Source organism: Sebastes umbrosus, chromosome 16 (assembly GCF_015220745.1).
Source record: "Sebastes umbrosus isolate fSebUmb1 chromosome 16, fSebUmb1.pri, whole genome shotgun sequence".
Lineage (NCBI taxonomy): Eukaryota > Metazoa > Chordata > Actinopteri > Perciformes > Sebastidae > Sebastes > Sebastes umbrosus.
In genome coordinates, this window is record NC_051284.1 from 30,054,455 (window position 1) to 30,077,594 (window position 23,140).

The window sequence follows — 23,140 nt, forward strand, 5'->3', positions numbered from 1 at the left end:
ACCTTTTTCCACAACAACAATTTCAGTTGGTGCTATGACCACCTCTGCAGTTGACGATGGTTTCTTCCTGTCAGGCTCTTCCTTGGTCTTTGTCAGCTCAGTGGTAGCAAGTTCTGGGGAAAGTTTGAGACCCTTAGTCTTTCTTTTTGTTGGTGAAAGTTCACCTTTTTCAACAATAATTTCAGTTGTTGCTGTGGCCACCCCTGGAGTTGAAGATGGTTTCTGACGGTGAGGCACTTCCTTGGTCTTTGTCAGCTCAGTGGTAGCAAGTTCTGGGGAAAGTTTGAGACCCTTAGTCTTTCTTTTGGTTGGTGAAAGTTCACCTTTTTCCTCAACAGTCATTTCAATTGATGCTGTTGCCACCTCTGGTGTTGAAGATGGTTTCTGTCTGTCAGGCTTTTCCTTGGTCTTTGTCAGCTCAGTGCTAGCAAGTTCTGGGGAATGTTTCAGATCCTTAGACTTTCTTTTGGTTGGTGAAAGTTCACCTTTTTCAACAGAAATTTCAGTTGATGCTGTGGCCACCTGTGGAGTTGAAGATGGTTTCTGTCTGCCAGGCTTTTCTGGGGTCTTTGCCAACTCTGTGGTAGCAAATTCTGGGTAAAGTTTAAGACCCTTAGTCTGTCTTTTGATTGGTGAAGGTTCTCCCTTTTCAACAGTAATTTCAGTTGTTTTTGTGACCACCTCTGGAGTTGAAGATAGTTTCTGTTTGTCAGGCTCTTCCTTGGTCTTTGTCAGCTCAGTGGTAGCAAGTTCTGGGGAAAGTGTGAGACCCTTAGTCTTTCTTTTGTTTGGTGAAAGTTCACCTTTTTCCACAACAGTAAATTCAGTTGGTGCTGTGGCCACCCCTGGAGTTGAAGATGGTTTCTGTCTGTCAGGCTCTTCCCTGGTCTTTGTCAGCTCAGTGCTAGCAAGTTTTAGGGAATGTTTCAGATCCTTAGACTCTCTTTTGGTTGGTGAAAGTTCACCTTTTTCCTCAACAATCATTTCAGTTCTTGCTGTGACCACCTCTGGAGTTGAAGATGGCTTCTGACATTCAGGCTGTTCTTTGGTCTTTGTCAGCTCAGTGGTAGCAAGTTCTGGGGAAAGTTTGAGACCCTTTGTCTTTCTTTTGGTTGGTGAAAGTTCACCTTTTTCAAGAGTAATTTCAGTTGTTGCTGTGACCACCTCTGGAGTTGAAGATGGTTTCTGACTGTCAGGCTCTTCCTTGGTCTTTGTTAGCTCAGTGCTAGCAAGTTCTGGGGAATGTTTCAGATCCTTAGACTTTCCTTTGGTTGGTGAAAGTTCACCTTTTTCCACAACAGTAATTTCAGTTGTTGTTGTGACAACCTCTGGAGTTGAAGATGGTTTCTGTTTATTAGGTTCTTCCTTGGTCTTTGTCAGCTCAGTGCTAGCAAGTTCTGGGGAATGTTTCAGATCCTTAGACTTTCCATTGGTTGGTGAAAGTTCACCTTTTTCCACAACAGTAATTTCAGTTGTCGTTGTGACCACCTCTGCAGTTGACGATGGTTTCTTCCTGTCAGGCTCTTCCTTGGTCTTTGTCAGCTCAGTGGTAGCAAGTTCTGGGGAACGTTTCAGATCCTTAGACTCTCTTTTGGTTGGTGAAAGTTCACCTTTTTCCACAACAGTAATTTCAGTTGTTGCTATCACCACCTCTGCAGTTGACGATGGTTTCTTCCTGTCAGGCTCTTCCTTGGTCTTTGTCAGCTCAGTGGTAGCAAGTTCTGGGGAATGTTTCAGATCCTTAGACTTTCCTTTGGTTGGTGAAAGTTCACCTTTTTCCACAACAGTAATTTCAGTTGTTGCTATGACCACCTCTGGAGTTGAAGATGGTTTCTGTATGTCAGGCTCTTCCTTGATCTTGGTCTTTGTCAGCTCAGTGGTAGCAAGTTCTGGGGAAAGTTTGAGACCCTTAGTCTTTCTTTTGGTTGGTGAAAGTTCACCTTTTTCAACAGAAATTTCAGTTGATGCTGTGGCCACCTGTGGAGTTGAAGATGGCTTCTGACTGTCAGGCTCTTCCTTGGTCTTTGTCAGCTCAGTGCTAGCAAGTTCTGGGGAATGTTTCAGATCCTTAGACTTTATTTTGGATGGTGAAAGTTCACCTTTTTCAAAAGTAATTTCAGTTGGTGCTGTGGCCACCTTTGCAGTTGATGATGGCTTCTGAATGTCAGGCTGTTCTTTGGTCTTTGCCAACTCTGTGGTGGCAATTTCTGAGGAAAGATTCAGATCCTTATTCTTTCTTTTGGTTGGTGAAAGTTCACCTTTTTCCACAAGAGCAATTTCAGTTGTTGCTGTGACCACCTTGGGAGTTGAAGATGGCTTCTGACTGTCAGGCTCTTCCTTGTTCTTTGTCAGCTCAGTGCTAGCAAGTTCTGGGGAATGTTTCAGATCCTTAGACTTTCCTTTGGTTGGTGAAAGTTCACCTTTTTCCACAACAGTAATTTCAGTTGTTGTTGTGACAACCTCTGGAGTTGAAGATGGTTTCTGTTTGTTAGGTTCTTCCTTGGTCTTTGTCAGCTCAGTGCTAGCAAGTTCTGGGGAATGTTTCAGATCCTTAGACTTTCCATTGGTTGGTGAAAGTTCACCTTTTTCCACAACAGTAATTTCAGTTGTCGTTGTGACCACCTCTGCAGTTGACGATGGTTTCTTCCTGTCAGGCTCTTCCTTGGTCTTTGTCAGCTCAGTGGTAGCAAGTTCTGGGGAACGTTTCAGATCCTTAGACTCTCTTTTGGTTGGTGAAAGTTCACCTTTTTCCACAACAGTAATTTCAGTTGTTGCTATCACCACCTCTGCAGTTGACGATGGTTTCTTCCTGTCAGGCTCTTCCTTGGTCTTTGTCAGCTCAGTGGTAGCAAGTTCTGGGGAATGTTTCAGATCCTTAGACTTTCCTTTGGTTGGTGAAAGTTCACCTTTTTCAACTGTAACTTCAGTTGTTGCTGTGACCACCTCTGGAGTTGGAGATGGTTTCTGCCTGTCAGGCTCTTCCTTGGTATTTGTCAGCTCAGTGCTAGCAAGTTTTGGGGAATGTTTCAGATCCTTAGACTTTCCTTTGGTTGGTGAAAGTTCACCTTTTTCCACAACAGTAATTTCAGTTGTTGCTATGACCACCTCTGGAGTTGAAGATGGTTTCTGTATGTCAGGCTCTTCCTTGATCTTGGTCTTTGTCAGCTCAGTGGTAGCAAGTTCTGGGGAAAGTTTGAGACCCTTAGTCTTTCTTTTGGTTGGTGAAAGTTCACCTTTTTCAACAGAAATTTCAGTTGATGCTGTGGCCACCTGTGGAGTTGAAGATGGTTTCTGTCTGCCTGTTTTTTCTGGGGTCTTTGCCAACTCTGTGGTAGCAAGTTCTGGGTAAAGTTTAAGACCCTTAGTCTGTCTTTTGATTGGTGAAAGTTCTCCCTTTTCAACAGTAATTTCAGTTGTTTTTGTGACCACCTCTGGAGTTGAAGATAGTTTCTGTTTGTCAGGCTCTTCCTTGGTCTTTGTCAGCTCAGTGGTAGCAAGTTCTGGGGAAAGTGTGAGACCCTTAGTCTTTCTTTTGGTTGGTGAAAGTTCACCTTTTTCCACAACAGTAAATTCAGTTGGTGCTGTGGCCACCCCTGGAGTTGAAGATGGTTTCTGTCTGTCAGGCTCTTCCCTGGTCTTTGTCAGTTCAGTGCTAGCAAGTTCTGGGGAATGTTTCAGATCCTTAGACTCTCTTTTGGTTGGTGAAAGTTCACCTTTTTCCTCAACAGTCATTTCAGTTCTTGCTGTGACCACCTCTGGAGTTGAAGATGGCTTCTGACTTTCAGGCTGTTCTTTGGTCTTTGTCAGCTCAGTGGTAGCAAGTTCTGGGGAAAGTTTGAGACCCTTAGTCTTTCTTTTGGTTGGTGAAAGTTCACCTTTTTCAAGAGTAATTTCAGTTGTTGCTGTGACCACCTCTGGAGTTGAAGATGGTTTCTGACTGTCAGGCTCTTCCTTGGTCTTTGTCAGCTCAGTGCTAGCAAGTTCTGGGGAATGTTTCAGATCCTTAGACTTTCCTTGGTTGGTGAAAGTTCACCTTTTTCCACAACAGTAATTTCAGTTGTTGTTGTGACAACCTCTGGAGTTGAAGATGGTTTCTGTTTGTTAGGTTCTTCCTTGGTCTTTGTCAGCTCAGTGCTAGCAAGTTCTGGGGAATGTTTCAGATCCTTAGACTTTCCTTTGGTTGGTGAAAGTTCACCTTTTTCCACAACAGTAATTTCAGTTGTCGTTGTGACCACCTCTGCAGTTGACGATGGTTTCTTCCTGTCAGGCTCTTCCTTGGTCTTTGTCAGCTCAGTGGTAGCAAGTTCTGGGGAACGTTTCAGATTCTTAGACTCTCTTTTGGTTGGTGAAAGTTCACCTTTTTCCACAACAGTAATTTCAGTTGTCGTTGTGACCACCGCTGCAGTTGACGATGGTTTCTTCCTGTCAGGCTCTTCCTTTGTCTTTGTCTTTCTCAGCTCAGTGCTAGCAAGTTCTGGGGAAAGTTTGAGACCCTTAGTCTTTCCTTTGGTTGGTGAAAGTTCACCTTTTTCAACTGTAATTTCAGTTGGTGCTGTGGCCACCTCTGGAGTTGAAGATGGTTTCTGTATGTCAGGCTCTTCCTTGGTCTTTGTCAGCTCAGTGCTAGCAAGTTCTGGGGAATGTTTCAGATCCTTAGACTTTCCTTTGGTTGGTGAAAGTTCACCTTTTTCCACAACAGTAATTTCAGTTGTTGCTATGACCACCTCTGGAGTTGAAGATGGTTTCTGTATGTCAGGCTCTTCCTTGGTCTTTGTCTTTCTCAGCTCAGTGCTAGCAAGTTCTGGGGAAAGTTTGAGACCCTTAGTCTTTCTTTTGGTTGGTGAAAGTTCACCTTTTTCAACTATAATTTCAGTTGGTGCTGTGGCCACCTCTGGAGTTGGAGATGGTTTCTGCCTGTCAGGCTCTTCCTTGGTCTTGGTCAGCTCAGTGCTAGCAAGTTCTGTGGAATTTTTCAGATCCTTAGACTTTCCTTTGGTTGGTGAAAGTTCACCTTTTTCAACAGAAATTTCAGTTGATGCTGTGGCCACCTGTGGAGTTGAAGATGGTTTCTGTCTGCCTGTTTTTTCTGGGGTCTTTGCCAACTCTGTGGTAGCAAGTTCTGGGTAAAGTTTAAGACCCTTAGTCTGTCTTTTGATTGGTGAAAGTTCTCCCTTTTCAACAGTAATTTCAGTTGTTTTTGTGACCACCTCTGGAGTTGAAGATAGTTTCTGTTTGTCAGGCTCTTCCTTGGTCTTTGTCAGCTCAGTGGTAGCAAGTTCTGGGGAAAGTGTGAGACCCTTAGTCTTTCTTTTGGTTGGTGAAAGTTCACCTTTTTCCACAACAGTGAATTCAGTTGGTGCTGTGGCCACCCCTGGAGTTGAAGATGGTTTCTGTCTGTCAGGCTCTTCCCTGGTCTTTGTCAGTTCAGTGCTAGCAAGTTCTGGGGAATGTTTCAGATCCTTAGACTCTCTTTTGGTTGGTGAAAGTTCACCTTTTTCCTCAACAGTCATTTCAGTTCTTGCTGTGACCACCTCTGGAGTTGAAGATGGCTTCTGACTTTCAGGCTGTTCTTTGGTCTTTGTCAGCTCAGTGGTAGCAAGTTCTGGGGAAAGTTTGAGACCCTTAGTCTTTCTTTTGGTTGGTGAAAGTTCACCTTTTTCAAGAGTAATTTCAGTTGTTGCTGTGACCACCTCTGGAGTTGAAGATGGTTTCTGACTGTCAGGCTCTTCCTTGGTCTTTGTCAGCTCAGTGCTAGCAAGTTCTGGGGAATGTTTCAGATCCTTAGACTTTCCTTTTGTTGGTGAAAGTTCACCTTTTTCCACAACAGTAATTTCAGTTGTTGTTGTGACAACCTCTGGAGTTGAAGATGGTTTCTGTTTGTTAGGTTCTTCCTTGGTCTTTGTCAGCTCAGTGCTAGCAAGTTCTGGGGAATGTTTCAGATCCTTAGACTTTCCTTTGGTTGGTGAAAGTTCACCTTTTTCCACAACAGTAATTTCAGTTGTCGTTGTGACCACCTCTGCAGTTGACGATGGTTTCTTCCTGTCAGGCTCTTCCTTGGTCTTTGTCAGCTCAGTGGTAGCAAGTTCTGGGGAACGTTTCAGATCCTTAGACTCTCTTTTGGTTGGTGAAAGTTCACCTTTTTCCACAACAGTAATTTCAGTTGTCGTTGTGACCACCTCTGCAGTTGACGATGGTTTCTTCCTGTCAGGCTCTTCCTTGGTCTTTGTCTTTCTCAGCTCAGTGCTAGCAAGTTCTGGGGAAAGTTTGAGACCCTTAGTCTTTCCTTTGGTTGGTGAAAGTTCACCTTTTTCAACTGTAATTTCAGTTGGTGCTGTGGCCACCTCTGGAGTTGTAGATGGTTTCTGACTGTCAGGCTCTTCCTTGGTCTTTGTCAGCTCAGTGCTTACAAGTTCTGGGGAATGTTTCAGATCCTTAGACTTTCCTTTGGTTGGTGAAAGTTCACCTTTTTCCACAACAGTAATTTCAGTTGTTGCTATGACCACCTCTGGAGTTGAAGATGGTTTCTGTATGTCAGGCTCTTCCTTGGTCTTTGTCTTTCTCAGCTCAGTGCTAGCAAGTTCTGGGGAATGTTTGAGACCCTTAGTCTTTCTTTTGGTTGGTGAAAGTTCACCTTTTTCAACTGTAATTTCAGTTGGTGCTGTGGCCACCTCTGGAGTTGAAGATGGTTTCTGCCTGTCAGGCTCTTCCTTGGTCTTGGTCAGCTCAGTGCTAGCAAGTTCTGGGGAATGTTTCAGATCCTTAGACTCTCCTTTGGTTGGTGAAAGTTCACCTTTTTCCACAACAGTAATTTCAGTTGTTGCTATGACCACCTCTGCAGTTGACGATGGTTTATTCCTGTCAGGCCCTTCCTTGGTCTTTGTCTTTCTCAGCTCAGTGCTAGCAAGTTCTGTGGAATGTTTCAGATCCTTAGACTTTCCTTTGGTTGGTGAAAGTTCACCTTTTTCCACAACAGTAATTTCAGTTGTCATTGTGACCACCGCTGGAGTTGAAGATGGTTTCTGCCTGTCAGGCTCTTCCTTGGTCTTTGTCTTTCTCAGCTCAGTGCTAGCAAGTTCTGGGGAAAGTTTGAGACCCTTAGTCTTTCCTTTGGTTGGTGAAAGTTCACCTTTTTCAACTGTAATTTCAGTTGTTGCTGTGACCACCTCTGCAGTTGACGATGGTTTCTGTCTGTCAGGCTCTTCCTTGGTCTTTGTCTTTCTCAGCTCAGTGCTAACAAGTTCTGGGGGAAGTTTGAGACCCTTAGTCTTTCTTTTGGTTGGTGAAAGTTCACCTTTTTCAATTGTAATTTCAGTTGGTGCTGTGGCCACCTCTAGAGTTGGAGATGGTTTCTGCCTGTCAGGCTCTTCCTTGGTCTTGGTCAGCTCAGTGCTAGCAAGTTCTGTGGAATGTTTCAGATCCTTAGACTTTCCTTTGGTTGGTGAAAGTTCACCTTTTTCCACAACAGTAATTTCAGTTGTTGTTGTGACAACCTCTGGAGTTGAAGATGGTTTCTGTTTGTTAGGTTCTTCCTTGGTCTTTGTCAGCTCAGTGCTAGCAAGTTCTGGGGAATGTTTCAGATCCTTAGACTTTCCTTTGGTTGGTGAAAGTTCACCTTTTTCCACAACAGTAATTTCAGTTGTCATTGTGACCACCTCTGGAGTTGAAGATGATTTCTGCCTGTCAGGCTCTTCCTTGGTCTTTGTCTTGGTCAGCTCAGTGCTAGCAAGTTCTGGGGAATGTTTCAGATCCTTAGTCTTTCTTTTGGTTGGTGAAAGTTCTCCCTTTTCAACAGAAATTTCAGTTCTTGCTGTGACCACCTCTGGAGTTGAAGATGGCTTCTGACTATCAGGCTTTTCCTTGGTCTTTGTCAGCGCAGTGCTAGCAAGTTCTGGGGATTGTTTCAGATCCTTAGACTTTCTTTTGGTTGGTGAAAGTTCAGCTTTTTCTACAACAGAAATTTCAGTTGTTGCTGTGACCACCTCTGGAGTTGAAGATGGCTTCTGACGGTCAGGCTCTCCTTTGGTCTTTGCCAACTCTGTGGCGGCAAATTCTGAGGGATGTTTCAGGTCCTTAGACTTCATTTTGGTTGGTGAAAGTTCTCCTTTTTCTAAAACAGTTATTTCAGTTGTTGCTATGACCACCTCTGGAGTTGAAGATGGTTTCTGCCTGTCAGGCTCTTCCTTGGTCTTTGTCTTTGTCAGCTCAGTGCTAGCAAGTTCTGGGGAAAGTTTGAGACCCTTAGTCTTTCTTTTGGTTGGTGAAAGTTCACCTTTTTCAACTGTAATTTCAGTTGTTGCTGTGGCCACCCCTGGAGTTGAAGATGGTTTCTGACGGTCAGGCTCTTCCTTGGTCTTGGTCAGCCTAGTGCTAGCAAGTTCTGTGGAATGTTTCAGATCCTTAGACTTTCCTTTGGTTGGTGAAAGTTCACCTTTTTCCACAACAGTAATTTCAGTTGTCGTTGTGATCACCTCTGGAGTTGAAGATGGTTTCTGCCTGTCAGGCTCTTCCTTGGTCTTTGTCAGCTCAGTGGTAGTAAGTTCTGGGGAAAGTTTGAGACCCTTAGTCTTTCTTTTGGTTGGTGAAAGTTCACCTTTTTCAACTGTAATTTCAGTTGTTGCTGTGGCCACCCCTGGAGTTGAAGATGGTTTCTGACGGTCAGGCTCTTCCTTGGTCTTGGTCAGCTCCGTGCTAGCAAGTTCTGTGGAATGTTTCAGATCCTTAGACTTTCCTTTGGTTGGTGAAAGTTCACCTTTTTCCACAACAGTAATTTCAGTTGTTGTTGTGACAACCTCTGGAGTTGAAGATGGTTTCTGTTTGTTAGGTTCTTCCTTGGTCTTTCTCAGCTCAGTGCTAGCAAGTTCTGTGGAATTTTTCAGATCCTTAGACTTTCCTTTGGTTGGTGAAAGTTCACCTTTTTCCACAACAGTAATTTCAGTTGTCATTGTGACCACCTCTGGAGTTGAAGATGATTTCTGCCTGTCAGGCTCTTCCTTGGTCTTTGTCTTGGTCAGCTCAGTGCTAGCAAGTTCTGGGGAAAGTTTGAGACCCTTAGTCTTTCTTTTGGTTGGTGAAAGTTCACCTTTTTCAAGAGTAATTTCAGTTGTTGCTGTGACCACCTCTGGAGTTGAAGATGGTTTCTGACTGTCAGGCTCTTCCTTGGTCTTTGTCAGCTCAGTGCTAGCAAGTTCTGGGGAATGTTTCAGATCCTTAGACTTTCCTTTTGTTGGTGAAAGTTCACCTTTTTCCACAACAGTAATTTCAGTTGTTGTTGTGACAACCTCTGGAGTTGAAGATGGTTTCTGTTTGTTAGGTTCTTCCTTGGTCTTTGTCAGCTCAGTGCTAGCAAGTTCTGGGGAATGTTTCAGATCCTTAGACTTTCCTTTGGTTGGTGAAAGTTCACCTTTTTCCACAACAGTAATTTCAGTTGTCGTTGTGACCACCTCTGCAGTTGACGATGGTTTCTTCCTGTCAGGCTCTTCCTTGGTCTTTGTCAGCTCAGTGGTAGCAAGTTCTGGGGAACGTTTCAGATCCTTAGACTCTCTTTTGGTTGGTGAAAGTTCACCTTTTTCCACAACAGTAATTTCAGTTGTCGTTGTGACCACCTCTGCAGTTGACGATGGTTTCTTCCTGTCAGGCTCTTCCTTGGTCTTTGTCTTTCTCAGCTCAGTGCTAGCAAGTTCTGGGGAAAGTTTGAGACCCTTAGTCTTTCCTTTGGTTGGTGAAAGTTCACCTTTTTCAACTGTAATTTCAGTTGGTGCTGTGGCCACCTCTGGAGTTGGAGATGGTTTCTGCCTGTCAGGCTCTTCCTTGGTCTTTGTCAGCTCAGTGCTTACAAGTTCTGGGGAATGTTTCAGATCCTTAGACTTTCCTTTGGTTGGTGAAAGTTCACCTTTTTCCACAACAGTAATTTCAGTTGTTGCTATGACCACCTCTGGAGTTGAAGATGGTTTCTGTATGTCAGGCTCTTCCTTGGTCTTTGTCTTTCTCAGCTCAGTGCTAGCAAGTTCTGGGGAATGTTTGAGACCCTTAGTCTTTCTTTTGGTTGGTGAAAGTTCACCTTTTTCAACTGTAATTTCAGTTGGTGCTGTGGCCACCTCTGGAGTTGAAGATGGTTTCTGCCTGTCAGGCTCTTCCTTGGTCTTGGTCAGCTCAGTGCTAGCAAGTTCTGGGGAATGTTTCAGATCCTTAGACTCTCCTTTGGTTGGTGAAAGTTCACCTTTTTCCACAACAGTAATTTCAGTTGTTGCTATGACCACCTCTGCAGTTGACGATGGTTTATTCCTGTCAGGCCCTTCCTTGGTCTTTGTCTTTCTCAGCTCAGTGCTAGCAAGTTCTGTGGAATGTTTCAGATCCTTAGACTTTCCTTTGGTTGGTGAAAGTTCACCTTTTTCCACAACAGTAATTTCAGTTGTCATTGTGACCACCGCTGGAGTTGAAGATGGTTTCTGCCTGTCAGGCTCTTCCTTGGTCTTTGTCTTTCTCAGCTCAGTGCTAGCAAGTTCTGGGGAAAGTTTGAGACCCTTAGTCTTTCCTTTGGTTGGTGAAAGTTCACCTTTTTCAACTGTAATTTCAGTTGTTGCTGTGACCACCTCTGCAGTTGACGATGGTTTCTGTCTGTCAGGCTCTTCCTTGGTCTTTGTCTTTCTCAGCTCAGTGCTAACAAGTTCTGGGGGAAGTTTGAGACCCTTAGTCTTTCTTTTGGTTGGTGAAAGTTCACCTTTTTCAATTGTAATTTCAGTTGGTGCTGTGGCCACCTCTAGAGTTGGAGATGGTTTCTGCCTGTCAGGCTCTTCCTTGGTCTTGGTCAGCTCAGTGCTAGCAAGTTCTGTGGAATGTTTCAGATCCTTAGACTTTCCTTTGGTTGGTGAAAGTTCACCTTTTTCCACAACAGTAATTTCAGTTGTTGTTGTGACAACCTCTGGAGTTGAAGATGGTTTCTGTTTGTTAGGTTCTTCCTTGGTCTTTGTCAGCTCAGTGCTAGCAAGTTCTGGGGAATGTTTCAGATCCTTAGACTTTCCTTTGGTTGGTGAAAGTTCACCTTTTTCCACAACAGTAATTTCAGTTGTCATTGTGACCACCTCTGGAGTTGAAGATGATTTCTGCCTGTCAGGCTCTTCCTTGGTCTTTGTCTTGGTCAGCTCAGTGCTAGCAAGTTCTGGGGAATGTTTCAGATCCTTAGTCTTTCTTTTGGTTGGTGAAAGTTCTCCCTTTTCAACAGAAATTTCAGTTCTTGCTGTGACCACCTCTGGAGTTGAAGATGGCTTCTGACTATCAGGCTTTTCCTTGGTCTTTGTCAGCGCAGTGCTAGCAAGTTCTGGGGATTGTTTCAGATCCTTAGACTTTCTTTTGGTTGGTGAAAGTTCAGCTTTTTCTACAACAGAAATTTCAGTTGTTGCTGTGACCACCTCTGGAGTTGAAGATGGCTTCTGACGGTCAGGCTCTCCTTTGGTCTTTGCCAACTCTGTGGCGGCAAATTCTGAGGGATGTTTCAGGTCCTTAGACTTCATTTTGGTTGGTGAAAGTTCTCCTTTTTCTAAAACAGTTATTTCAGTTGTTGCTATGACCACCTCTGGAGTTGAAGATGGTTTCTGCCTGTCAGGCTCTTCCTTGGTCTTTGTCTTTGTCAGCTCAGTGCTAGCAAGTTCTGGGGAAAGTTTGAGACCCTTAGTCTTTCTTTTGGTTGGTGAAAGTTCACCTTTTTCAACTGTAATTTCAGTTGTTGCTGTGGCCACCCCTGGAGTTGAAGATGGTTTCTGACGGTCAGGCTCTTCCTTGGTCTTGGTCAGCCTAGTGCTAGCAAGTTCTGTGGAATGTTTCAGATCCTTAGACTTTCCTTTGGTTGGTGAAAGTTCACCTTTTTCCACAACAGTAATTTCAGTTGTCGTTGTGATCACCTCTGGAGTTGAAGATGGTTTCTGCCTGTCAGGCTCTTCCTTGGTCTTTGTCAGCTCAGTGGTAGTAAGTTCTGGGGAAAGTTTGAGACCCTTAGTCTTTCTTTTGGTTGGTGAAAGTTCACCTTTTTCAACTGTAATTTCAGTTGTTGCTGTGGCCACCCCTGGAGTTGAAGATGGTTTCTGACGGTCAGGCTCTTCCTTGGTCTTGGTCAGCTCCGTGCTAGCAAGTTCTGTGGAATGTTTCAGATCCTTAGACTTTCCTTTGGTTGGTGAAAGTTCACCTTTTTCCACAACAGTAATTTCAGTTGTTGTTGTGACAACCTCTGGAGTTGAAGATGGTTTCTGTTTGTTAGGTTCTTCCTTGGTCTTTCTCAGCTCAGTGCTAGCAAGTTCTGTGGAATTTTTCAGATCCTTAGACTTTCCTTTGGTTGGTGAAAGTTCACCTTTTTCCACAACAGTAATTTCAGTTGTCATTGTGACCACCTCTGGAGTTGAAGATGATTTCTGCCTGTCAGGCTCTTCCTTGGTCTTTGTCTTGGTCAGCTCAGTGCTAGCAAGTTCTGGGGAATGTTTCAGATCCTTAGTCTTTCTTTTGGTTGGTGAAAGTTCTCCCTTTTCAACAGAAATTTCAGTTCTTGCTGTGACCACCTCTGGAGTTGAAGATGGCTTCTGACTATCAGGCTCTTCCTTGGTCTTTGTCAGCGCAGTGCTAGCAAGTTCTGGGGATTGTTTCAGATCCTTAGACTTTCTTTTGGTTGGTGAAAGTTCAGCTTTTTCTACAACAGAAATTTCAGTTGTTGCTGTGACCACCTCTGGAGTTGAAGATGGCTTCTGACGGTCAGGCTCTCCTTTGGTCTTTGCCAACTCTGTGGCGGCAAATTCTGAGGGATGTTTCAGGTCCTTAGACTTCATTTTGGTTGGTGAAAGTTCTCCTTTTTCTAAAACAGTTATTTCAGTTGTCGTTGTGACCACCTCTGGAGTTGAAGATGGTTTCTGCCTGTCAGGCTCTTCCTTGGTCTTTGTCTTTGTCAGCTCAGTGCTAGCAAGTTCTGGGGAAAGTTTGAGACCCTTAGTCTTTCTTTTGGTTGGTGAAAGTTCATCTTTTTCAACTGTAATTTCAGTTGGTGCTGTGGCCACCCCTGGATTTGAAGATGGTTTCTGTTTGTCAGGCTCTTCCTTGGTCTTTGTCAGCTCAGTGCTAGCAAGTTCTGGGGAATGTTTCAGATCCTTAGACTTTCTTTTGGTTGGTGAAAGTTCACCTTTTTCTACAACAGTTATTTCAGTTGTCGTTGTGACCACCTTGGGAGTTAAAGAGGGCTTCTGACTGTCAGGCTCTTTTTTGGTCTTTGTCAGCCCTGTGGTAGCAAATTCTTGGGAAAGTTTGAGATCCTTATTAGTCTTTCTTTTGGTAGGTGAAAGTTCACCTTTTTCAACAGTAATTTCAGTTGGTGCTATGACCATCTCTGCAGTTGAAGACGGTTTCTGCCTGTCAGGCTCTTCCTTGGACTTTGTCAGCCCTGTGGTAGCAAATTCTGGGGAAAGTTTCTCACCCTTCGACTTTGTTTTGGTTGGTGAAAGCTCTCCTTTTTCAACAGTAATTCCAGTTGTGTCTGTGACCACCTTTGGAGCTGAAGATAGTTTCTGCCTGTCAGGCTCTTCTTTGGTCTTTGCCAACTCTGGGGTGGCAATTTTTGAGGAAAGTTTAAGATCCTTAGACTTTCTTTTGGTTGGTGAAAGTTCACATTTTTCCACAACAGAAATTTTAGTTGTTGCTGTGACCACCTCTGGATTTAAGGATGGCTTCTGACCGTCAGGCTCTTCCTTGGTCTTTGTAAGCCCTGTGGTAGCAAATTCTGGGGCAAGTTTGATACCCTTAGTCTTTCTTTTGGTCGGTGAAAGTTCACCTTTTTCAACAGTAATTTTAGTTGGTGCTTTGGCCAACTCTGGAGTTGAAAATGGATTCTGAATGTCAGGCTCTTCTTTGGTCTTTGTCAACTCTGTGGTGGCAATTTCTGAGGAAAGTTTCAGATCCTTAGACTTTATTTTGGTTGATGAAAGTTCTCCTTTTTCCACAACAGTAATTTCAGTTGTTGCTGTGACCACCTCTGGAGTTGAAGATGGCTTCTGACTGTCAGGCTCTTCCTTGGTCTTTGTCAGCTCAGTGATAGGAAGTTCTGGGGAAAGTTTGAGACCCTTAGTCTTTCTTTTGGTTGGTGAAAGTTCACCTACTTCAAAAGTAATTTCAGTTAGTGCTGTGGCCACCTTTGGAGTTAACGATGGCTTCTGACGGTCAGGCTCTTCTTTGGTCTTTGCCAATTCTGTGGTGGCAAATTCTGAGGAAAGTTTCAGATCCTTAGACTTAATTTTGGTTGGTGAAAGTTCTCCTTTTTCTACAACAGTAATTTCAGTTGTTTTTGTGACCACCTCTGGAGTTGAAGATGTCTTCTGACGGTCAAGCTCTTCCTTGGTCCTTTTCAGTTCTTTGGTAACAAATTCTGGGGGATGTTTAAGACCCTTTGACTTTCCTTTAGTAGGTGAAAGCTCTCCTTTTTCCACAACAGCAATTTCAGTTGATGCTTTGACCAACTCTGGAGTTGAAGATGGTTTCTGCCTGTCAGGCTCTTCCTTGGTCTTTGTCTTTGTCAGCTCAGTGGTAGCAAGTTCTGGGGAAAGTTTGAGACCCTTAGTCTTTCTTTTGGTTGGTGAAAGTTCACCTTTTTCAACTGTTATTTCAGTTGGTGCTGTGGCCAACTCTGGAATTGAAGATTGCTTCTGACCGTCAGTTTCTTCCTTGGTCCTTTTCAGCTCTGTGGTAGTCAATTCTGCGGGAAGTTTAAGACCCTTTGACTTTCCTTTAGTAGGTGAAAGCTCTCTTTTTTCCACAACTGTTATGTTTGTTATTGCTGTGACCACCTCTTGTGTCAAAGTTGGCTTCTCACTTGTCTGGTTGACACCCGTCTCAGGCAGATCGAGGACCAGATATCCCTTCTGAATCTCACCTGTGTTTTCCCATAACTTGTCAATGTAGTCTGCCACCTCGCTGGAGTGAGGTGGTTGTGTTTGAGGAATTGTACTGAGGTCTCTTTCTGTAGACTGGGAAATGGTTTGTTGTGGGGCCTCTTTAGATTTATCTTTAAGCCCCTGTAAGTCAGTGTGTGGAGGTTTAGCCATGGTTGAAATGGGTGTAGGGACAGATTCCATAGGTTCAGCATGCAGAGACGAAATACAAGTATCCACTTTTTCTGATGGTTGCACAACTGTGTCCAGAATGACTGTGGCCATTTTCTTTCCTTGGAGCTCCTGAATGGTGCCACTAACCTGAACAGTGAACTTCTCACAAACTGGACTGCTCTTTACAGTAGTTTGACTCTCCTCAGCAGGTTTCACTTTTTTAGGGACACTTGATTTAACATCATCCTTGATTGAAGGTTGTCTTTCACTAACAATCTCAATTTTCTGCACATTGGTCCTTGGCGCTTTTGTCTGTTGGGAGGCAGTTTCCACAGTAGGCAATGTCCCTGGAGCCATGGCAATCTCTGCACTCTTAAACTGTTTCTTAGTTTGTTCAGGTTCCATATGAGCAATCTTTGAAAGTACAGAAAGTACTCTCCAGGCTGGTTCAAGCTTAGTTTCTGCCACAACAGCAGTTTTAATTTCCTTCTTGGAACTGGATGAAGACTCTTGACTGTCAGTTATTTTCTTGTTCTGTGTTGGCTCCATATCAGCAAGAATTGGTGAAGATTTTATACTCTTTGACCTTACCTTTGTTGGTAAAACTTCAGTTTCTTCCACAACAGCAATTTCAGTCCGCCCGGTGACTACCTTTGAAGGTGTGGCAGGTTTCACACTATCAAGTTTTTTCTTAGTAGCTTCAGGCTCTATATCAGTAGGTCTTTCAAGTTTATTTTTGAAAATAGAGACTGATTCTTGAATAGGGGAAATTTCCTCACTCTTCGGCTCCCTCCTGGTCGGTATGAACTCAGCTTCTTCAATAACAGCACCTTCAGTGTGCTCTCTAGAATCCAGCGAAGACTTCTGACTATCAGGCTCTTCCTTGGTCTCAGAGAAACCCATGCAAGGAAGTTCTGTGGAAGGTTTTTGTCCCTTCAACTTTATTTTGGTTAGTGAAATCATTCCTTTTTCCACAACAGCATGTTCAGTTAGTCCTGTGCTTACCTCTGGAGTTGAAGATGGCTTCTGACTTTCAGGCTCATCCTTGGACTTGGTCGGCTCCTTGCTAGAAAGTTCTAAAGAAATCTTTGGCTTCTTTGACTTTCTTTTGGTTGGTGGAACCTTACTGTCTTTAACAACATCCATGCCAATCGCTACGGTGCTTACCTGTCCAGTTGAAGCCTTCCCACTCTTGGATTCCTCCTTAGCCTCCTTAGACTCCATGTCAGTAATTTCACCAGGAGCAGAGATTGGCTCTACAGCTGTAGAAACATCAAGACTCTTAGGCTTCCTTCTGGCTGGTATGGTAAGTTCCTCCAAAACAGCAACTTCAGTTTGCTCTCTGGAATCCACTGAAGACTTCTGACTTTCATGTTCTTTCTTTACATCCATCAGCTCTGTGGTAGCAAATTCTGAGGATGGTTTCAGACCCTTTGACATTCTTTTAGTTGGTGAAAGTTCTCCTTTTCCCATAACGGTAATTTCAGTTGCTGCTGTGACCACCTCTTGTGTTGAAGATGGCTTCTGATTATCAGGCTCTTCCTTGGTCTTTGCCAGCTCTGAAGTAGCACCTTCTGGAGAAAGTATCAGACCATTTGACTTTCCTTTATGAGGTGAAAGCTCTCCTTTTTCCACAACAGTCATTTTAGTTGTTGCTTTGACCACTTCTGGAGTTGAAGATGGCTTTTGACGGTCACGCTCTTCCTTGGTTTTTGTCTGCTCTGTGGTACCAAGTTCTGGGGAAAGTTTGAGACCCTTTGACTTTCTTTTGGTTGGTGAAAGCTTACTGTCTTTAACAACATCTATTTCAATTGCTCCTGTGACTACCTGTCCAATTGAAGCCCTCACATTCTTGCTTTCTTCCTTAGACTCCTTATATTCCACATCAATGCTTCCACCGAGAGTATGCTCTTCTTTGGTCTTTGTCAGCTCTGTGATTGCAGATTCTGGGGAAAGTTTAAGACCCTTCGACTTTGTTTTGGTTGGTGAAAGTTTACCTTTTTCCACAACAGTAATTTCAGTTGGTGCTGTGGACACCTCTGGAGTTGAAGATGGCTTCTGACTGTCGGGCTCTTCCTTGGTCTTTGTCAGCTCAGTGGTAGCAAGTTCAGGTGAGAGTTTAAGACCCTTAGTCTTTCTTTTGGTCGGTGAAAGTTCTCCCTTTTCAACAGTAATTTCAGTTGTTTTTGTGACCACTTCTGGAGTTGAAGATGGTTTCTGTTTGTCAGGCTCTTCCTTGGTCTTTGTCAGCTCAGTGCTAGCAAGTTCAGGTGAGAGTTTAAGACCCTTAGTCTTTCTTTTGGTCGGTGAAAGTTCTCCCTTTTCAACAGTAATTTCAGTTGTTTTTGTGACCACCTCTGGAGTTGAAGATGGTTTCTGACTGTCAGGCTCTTCCTTGGTCTTTGTCAGTTCAGTGGTAGCAAGTTCTGGGAAATGTTTCAGATCCTTAGTCTTTCTTTTGGTTGGTGAAAGTTTACCTTTTTCCACAACAGTAATTTCAGTTGGTGCTGTGGACACCTCTGGAGTTGAAGATGGCTTCTGACTGTCAGGCTCTTCCTTGGTCTTTGTCAGCTCAGTGTTGGCAAGTTCAGGTGAGAGTTTAAGACCCTGCGACCTTGTTTTGGTTGGTGAAAGTTTACCTTTTTCTTGAACAGTAATTTCAGTTGGTGCTGTGACCACTTCTGGAGTTGAAGATGGCTTCTGACTGTCAGGCTCTTCCTTGGTCTTTGTCAGATCTGTGGTAGCAAATTCTGGGGAAAGTTTAAGACCCTCATAATCCTTGTCCTGTTTGGTTTGTTCCTGTGTGAGCTTCAGCTGACTCACAGTTTCACTTGGTCTCATTACTCCTTGCTCAGAGGAGCTTTTTTCTGAAAATTCAGCCCCTGCCTTATGAGGCATCGCTGCTGCTGGCTGATCTGGCTTTATCTCTCTTGTCTGAGTGACACCCACCTCAGGCATATCAAGGACCAGATATCTCTTCTGAATTTCACCTGTGTTTTCCCATAACTTGTCAATGTAGTCTGCCACCTCGCTGGAGTGAGGTGGTTGTGTTTGAGGAATTGTACTTCGGTCTCTCTCTGTAGACTGGGTAATGGTTTGCTCTGGAGCCTCTTTAGATCTGTCTTTAAGCCCCTGTAACTCAGTATGTGGAGGTTTAGCTATGGTTGAAATGGGTTTAAGGACAGATTCCATAGGTTCAGCACGAGGAGACGAAATACAAGTATCCACTTTTTCTGATGTTTGCACAACTGTGTCCAGAATAATTGTGGCTACTTTCTTTTCTTGGAGCTGTTCTGGGGAAAGTTTCAGACCCTTTGACTTTCCTTTGGTAGGTGAAAGCTCTAATTTTCCAACAACAGTGACTCTAGTTGTTGTGGCCACCTCTGGAGTTGAAGATGGCTTCTGACTGTCAGGCTCTTCCTTTGACTTCCTCCTGTTTCGCATAACCTTAGGTTTGTCCACAACAGCAGCTTCAGTGATCTGACTGTCAGGCTTTTCCATGGCCTGTGTTTCCTTCTTGTGAGCGAGTTCGGGAGAAACTTTTTGACTCTTTGACTTTCTTGTGGTTGGCAAGAGCTCACGTTCTTCCACAATAGTTGTTTCAGTTTCTTCTGTGACTACCTGTGTAGTTGAAGAAGCCCTCCCACTTTCAAGTTCTTTCTTTACTTCCTTAGACTTCAAATCAACAGTCCCACCAATGCCAGACTTTATGATCTTTGTCTCCTTCAAAACAGCTTCTTTTTTCTCTAAAGACTTCTGTCTGTCAGACTCTTTTATGGTCTCTGTCACATCCTTGGCAAGTTCAAGTTCATGAGGAGACGAAATACAAGAATCCACTTTTTCTGATGGCTGTTCAACTATGTCCAGAATAATCGTGGCCACTTTCTTTTCTTGGAGCTGTTCTGGGGAAGGTTTCAGACCCCTTGACTTTCCTTTGGTAGGTGAAAGCTTTCCTTTTTCCACAACAGTAATTTCAGTTGTTGTTGTTGTGGCCATCTCTGGAGTTGAAGATGGCTTCTGACTGTCAGGCTCTTCCTTGGTCTTTGTCAGATCTGTGATAGCAAGTTCTGGGGAAAGTTTCAGACCCTTCGACTTTCTTTTGGTTGGTGAAAGCTCTCCTTTTTTCACAACAGTACTTTCAGTTGGTCCTGTGACCACACCAGGAGTTGAAGGTAGCTTCTGACTGTCAGGCTCTTCCTTTGACTTCCTCCTGTTTGATATAACCTTAGTCTCGTCCACAACAGCAGCTTCAGTTATATGACTGTCAGGCTTTTCCATGGCCTGTGTTTTCTTCTTGTGAGCGAGTTCTGGAGAAACTTTTGGACTCTTTGACTTTCTTGTGGTTGGCAAGAGCTCACGTTCTGATGATGGTACAACTGTGTCCAGAATAATTGTGGCCACTTTCTTTTCTTGGAGCTGTTCTGGGGAAAGTTTCAGACCCTCTGACCTTCCTTTGGTAGGTGAAAGCTTTCCTTTTTCCACAACAGTACTTTCAGTTCGTCCTGTGACCACATCTGGAGTTGAAGATTTTTGACGGTCAAGTTCCTTCTTATTTTGTTCAGACTCCACATCAGGTGATCTAACATGGGTTGTGGAAAAGTCACCATTCTTTGACTTTCTTCTGGTTGGTACAAGCTTTGTTGCTTCAGTAACAACACTTTTATTTTGGTCACTGGAACTCAAAGAAGATTTTTGATCTTCAGGTTCTACCCTTGTCTGAGGTACCTCAGTGTCAGCAAGTTTAAGAGGGGGTTCTGTGCTCTTTGACTTTCTCTTGGGTGGTAGAAGTTTACTTTGTTCCACAACAGCAGTTTTAGCTTGCCCTTGAACAAACTCTGGGGTTGCGGTGTAATTTTCAGGTTCTTGTTTTGTTTCCAAACCAGTAATTCTACCAAGGGCAGACACTGGCTCTGTAACTGTGGATACCTCAAGACCCTTTGGTTTCCCCCTGGTTGGTATAACTTTAGTTTCTTCCACAACAACAGTTTCAGTTTCTTCTGTCATCTTTGCTGTTTGCTGGTTGGCCTGTTTCAGAGAAAGTGTTGTTGGCTCTGAAGACTTTTTAGGTTCCTTCACCACACCTGTAGTGCTATCAACGGCTGACACTGGCTCTGGAACAGTGGAAATGTCAGGACTCTTTGACTTCCTCCTCGTTGGTACAATCTTAGTTTCTTCCTCCACAACAGCAGCTTCAGTTTTCTCCTTGGATCTCAGTAAAGGATACTGACTGTCAGACTTTTCCATGGTCTGCGTTTTCTCCTTGTAAGAAAATTCTGGGGCAAGTTTTAGACTCTCACTTTTACTCTTTGACTTTCTTTTGATTGGCGAGACTGGCTCTGAAGTTGTGGACATTTTTGAACTCTTTGACTCTTGTCCTTTTTGTACAGACTTGGGTTGCTCAGCATCTGTTTCTGTGATAGGAGCTGACGTTAGGGGAGAACTCAGGTTCTCAGCATCGACTTTGGTCTGAGCAGGTTTTGCAACAGTAGTGTTTAAGGACACGTCTGCACTCTTTGACTCTTTACTGGTAGGTCCAAACTTGGCTTGCTCGACAACCGGGGTCTTAGCTTGCTTTGTGACTGACTTAGTTGTGAGTTCAAATGCAACATCAGTTGTTACAGGAACAGAAGTGAATGGCTCTGATGCATCTAGAATAATGGTTGCGATACGCTTTGTTTCTTCCACAGCAGCAGTTCCTGTCGGATCTCTGGGTGACTCTTGAGTAATAATAGTTTTCACCATTTCAGGCTCCACCTTTGTCTGGGAAGGCTGTGTACCAGTGGCTGAAGTCTTGGTCTTTCTCCTGGATGGTACAGGTGTAGTTTTCTCACTAACACCAGGTGCAGACTGCTCAATGACCTTTTGGATCAGTAAAGGTTCCTCAACAGCAGATTTAATTTGCTCAGCTCCAACAGGCTCAGCTGTGGTATCTAGCTTTGTACTTTTAAACAGTGCCTCTTGAGAAGTGTCGCAACGTTGTGCTGTAAAAGGTTCTGAAGCATATGTTGGACTCTGAGATTTCTTTTTTGTTGGTTCAATTCTGGTTTTCTCCACACTAGTAATTTTTATGACTTCCGTGACTGCTGTCACAGTAGGCTTTAATGCTTTAGCCTCAGTTTGCAGCTCAACTGAAACTGACAGTTCATCCTCAATCGATTTTTCTGTTAAGGGAATGCTCTTTTGTAGTTTAACTTGATGTTTTTTCTCAGGTGAATGCTTGCTTTTTCGTGGTGGTGGTGTTGCCATTACAGATGTCTTTGTCTCTTCTAGATTAGCATCAACGACATCGGGCAGCTTTTGTTTACTCTTTCCATCAAGTTCCTTGAATGAAAGGGTAAAAATGAAATTAATTACTACAGAGTTACTTACCTGTTTCTTCAATATAACAATGCAATATTTAATGAATTACATATGATATATTAACATGATTTAAATACCTTTAAGTTCTGGCTGAGAGAAGCCTTGTGTTTGTCTGCTTCTTTGAGTGTCTCTGAACCGTGTCTCTCCAGTTTCTCTGCCAAGACTGGCAACAAACAGTCGGTTAGAAGCTGCTGGTGAGAAAGCGCCTCTCGCAGGTTGGCCTGCAACTTTTCACCTTCCTCTAATGTCACCTAACACAAGGACAAGAAAAATGTTAGTGTTTTATAGTGATGAAAAATCTGTGTGTTTGTGTGTGAAATGTCATGACAAAATTGTTCATGCACTGCCAAGTGAACATAAATAAGACCAACTTTTCTTTAATGAAAAACTCTTGACAAATCCTTTTTTTTCTCTTTCAATGAATGTATGTTTTCTTCATACGTCCAACATCTCCCAGCAAGATGAGTGAAACACTAACAACAGTAGAAGACTAGATGTACTAAGCAGCTCTTAGATGCATTGAACTGCACAAATGTTTACTGAAACTGAAACAGTAAAAGCATTAAAAGACAGAAACCTTGACAGAAGAAATGGACTGTGATGGTTTGCTGTGGTTCCATTCCTGCAGGGCGTGAAGACAGTCCATCAGACAGCGAGCTGTGTTTGTAGAGCAGGTACCTTGACGCTCACTCAGCCTGGACTTTAGACTGTAGACATGAAACACAACATCTTGCATGGTAAATGCATGAATTATACTAGATGAGATAAAAATGAAAACATGCTAAAATGTAGTGTGCGAAAGGAACAACTGCAAGCACAAGAACAGAGTGGTGAGTGGTGCCGGCTGTCTAATGACCTGGGTAACAATCAGTCATAATTAATCACCCATATATTGTTTTTATCTATTGGTGACAGCAACAACAATGTGGACATGTCATCCATTGTAAGACATGGTACCTGTCATGTTGCTGGCATAAGGACTCCACCGCAGTCATAACCTCTGCTGGCAGCTCGTCAGTGGCAGATGTCGCTTTTACTTCCTTGTGAAGGTCCTGAACTTTCACATCCAAATCTTTCAGTGATTTCTCACAGTTCTGACAGGAGAAGGACAACAACCTCATGTAAGTAATAATGACATGCCTGCAGGTGGAACATTACAGCAGTTTTACATTTATGATGCAAGCTATCCCATCCAATATTCACTTCCTGTACATACTCCTTCTCTACAGGTTTATTTGTGGGAGTTTAGCCTACTTAGATAATGAAAGGGTTCGTTATATCAAGCTCTGTGCTTGGATATAGGGATGTCACGAGAACTGAACAAAATTCTGAAAACGTGATGGTATTCGTTTTTCTACAGTACTGTGGGTACCATCAGGACTCAAGACTAAAGACGTAGCAAGGACAATAGGAAATGTGTTTGGGACGCAATAAACTCACTATTGATGCGTCCTTTTTCTTTAAACTTCAAAACAATCATCACATACATACATGAAATGTGACAAGCAGTTAAGATGCAGTGGGCTGCTGTAAAGCGCCCGGGGAGCAACTTGTGGTTCAGTGTCTCGATCAAGGATACTTTGACATGGGGATTGAACTGCCAATCTTGTGGTTAAAGGACAACCCACTCAACACACTGAGCTACCGCCACCCTCTTGTCCCTCCTTTCCCTGATAATGCTACATTGTGAAGAACAAATCCATGTTGAAATCAGC

General features: G+C 43.5%; 1 protein-coding gene across 1 annotated transcript in view; it reads right to left on the minus strand.

Moving 5' to 3' along the window:
• LOC119504577 overlaps window positions 1-23,140 on the minus strand; it is a 108,810-nt gene that overhangs the window by 30,291 nt on the left and 55,379 nt on the right. Inside the window, exons 55-71 of the mRNA XM_037796821.1 lie at window positions 22,383-22,519; window positions 22,003-22,132; window positions 21,503-21,676; window positions 17,063-21,386; window positions 13,381-14,119; window positions 11,406-12,891; window positions 9,768-11,078; window positions 9,117-9,602; window positions 6,342-6,830; window positions 5,691-6,176; window positions 4,563-5,048; window positions 4,034-4,235; window positions 3,430-3,875; window positions 3,066-3,270; window positions 2,623-2,906; window positions 1,941-2,298; window positions 3-485 (exon numbers count right to left, since the gene is read on the minus strand). Coding sequence (XP_037652749.1) covers window positions 3-485; window positions 1,941-2,298; window positions 2,623-2,906; window positions 3,066-3,270; window positions 3,430-3,875; window positions 4,034-4,235; window positions 4,563-5,048; window positions 5,691-6,176; window positions 6,342-6,830; window positions 9,117-9,602; window positions 9,768-11,078; window positions 11,406-12,891; window positions 13,381-14,119; window positions 17,063-21,386; window positions 21,503-21,676; window positions 22,003-22,132; window positions 22,383-22,519 — 12,226 coding nt within the window. The remainder of the gene's footprint in view (window positions 1-2; window positions 486-1,940; window positions 2,299-2,622; window positions 2,907-3,065; window positions 3,271-3,429; window positions 3,876-4,033; window positions 4,236-4,562; window positions 5,049-5,690; window positions 6,177-6,341; window positions 6,831-9,116; window positions 9,603-9,767; window positions 11,079-11,405; window positions 12,892-13,380; window positions 14,120-17,062; window positions 21,387-21,502; window positions 21,677-22,002; window positions 22,133-22,382; window positions 22,520-23,140) is intronic.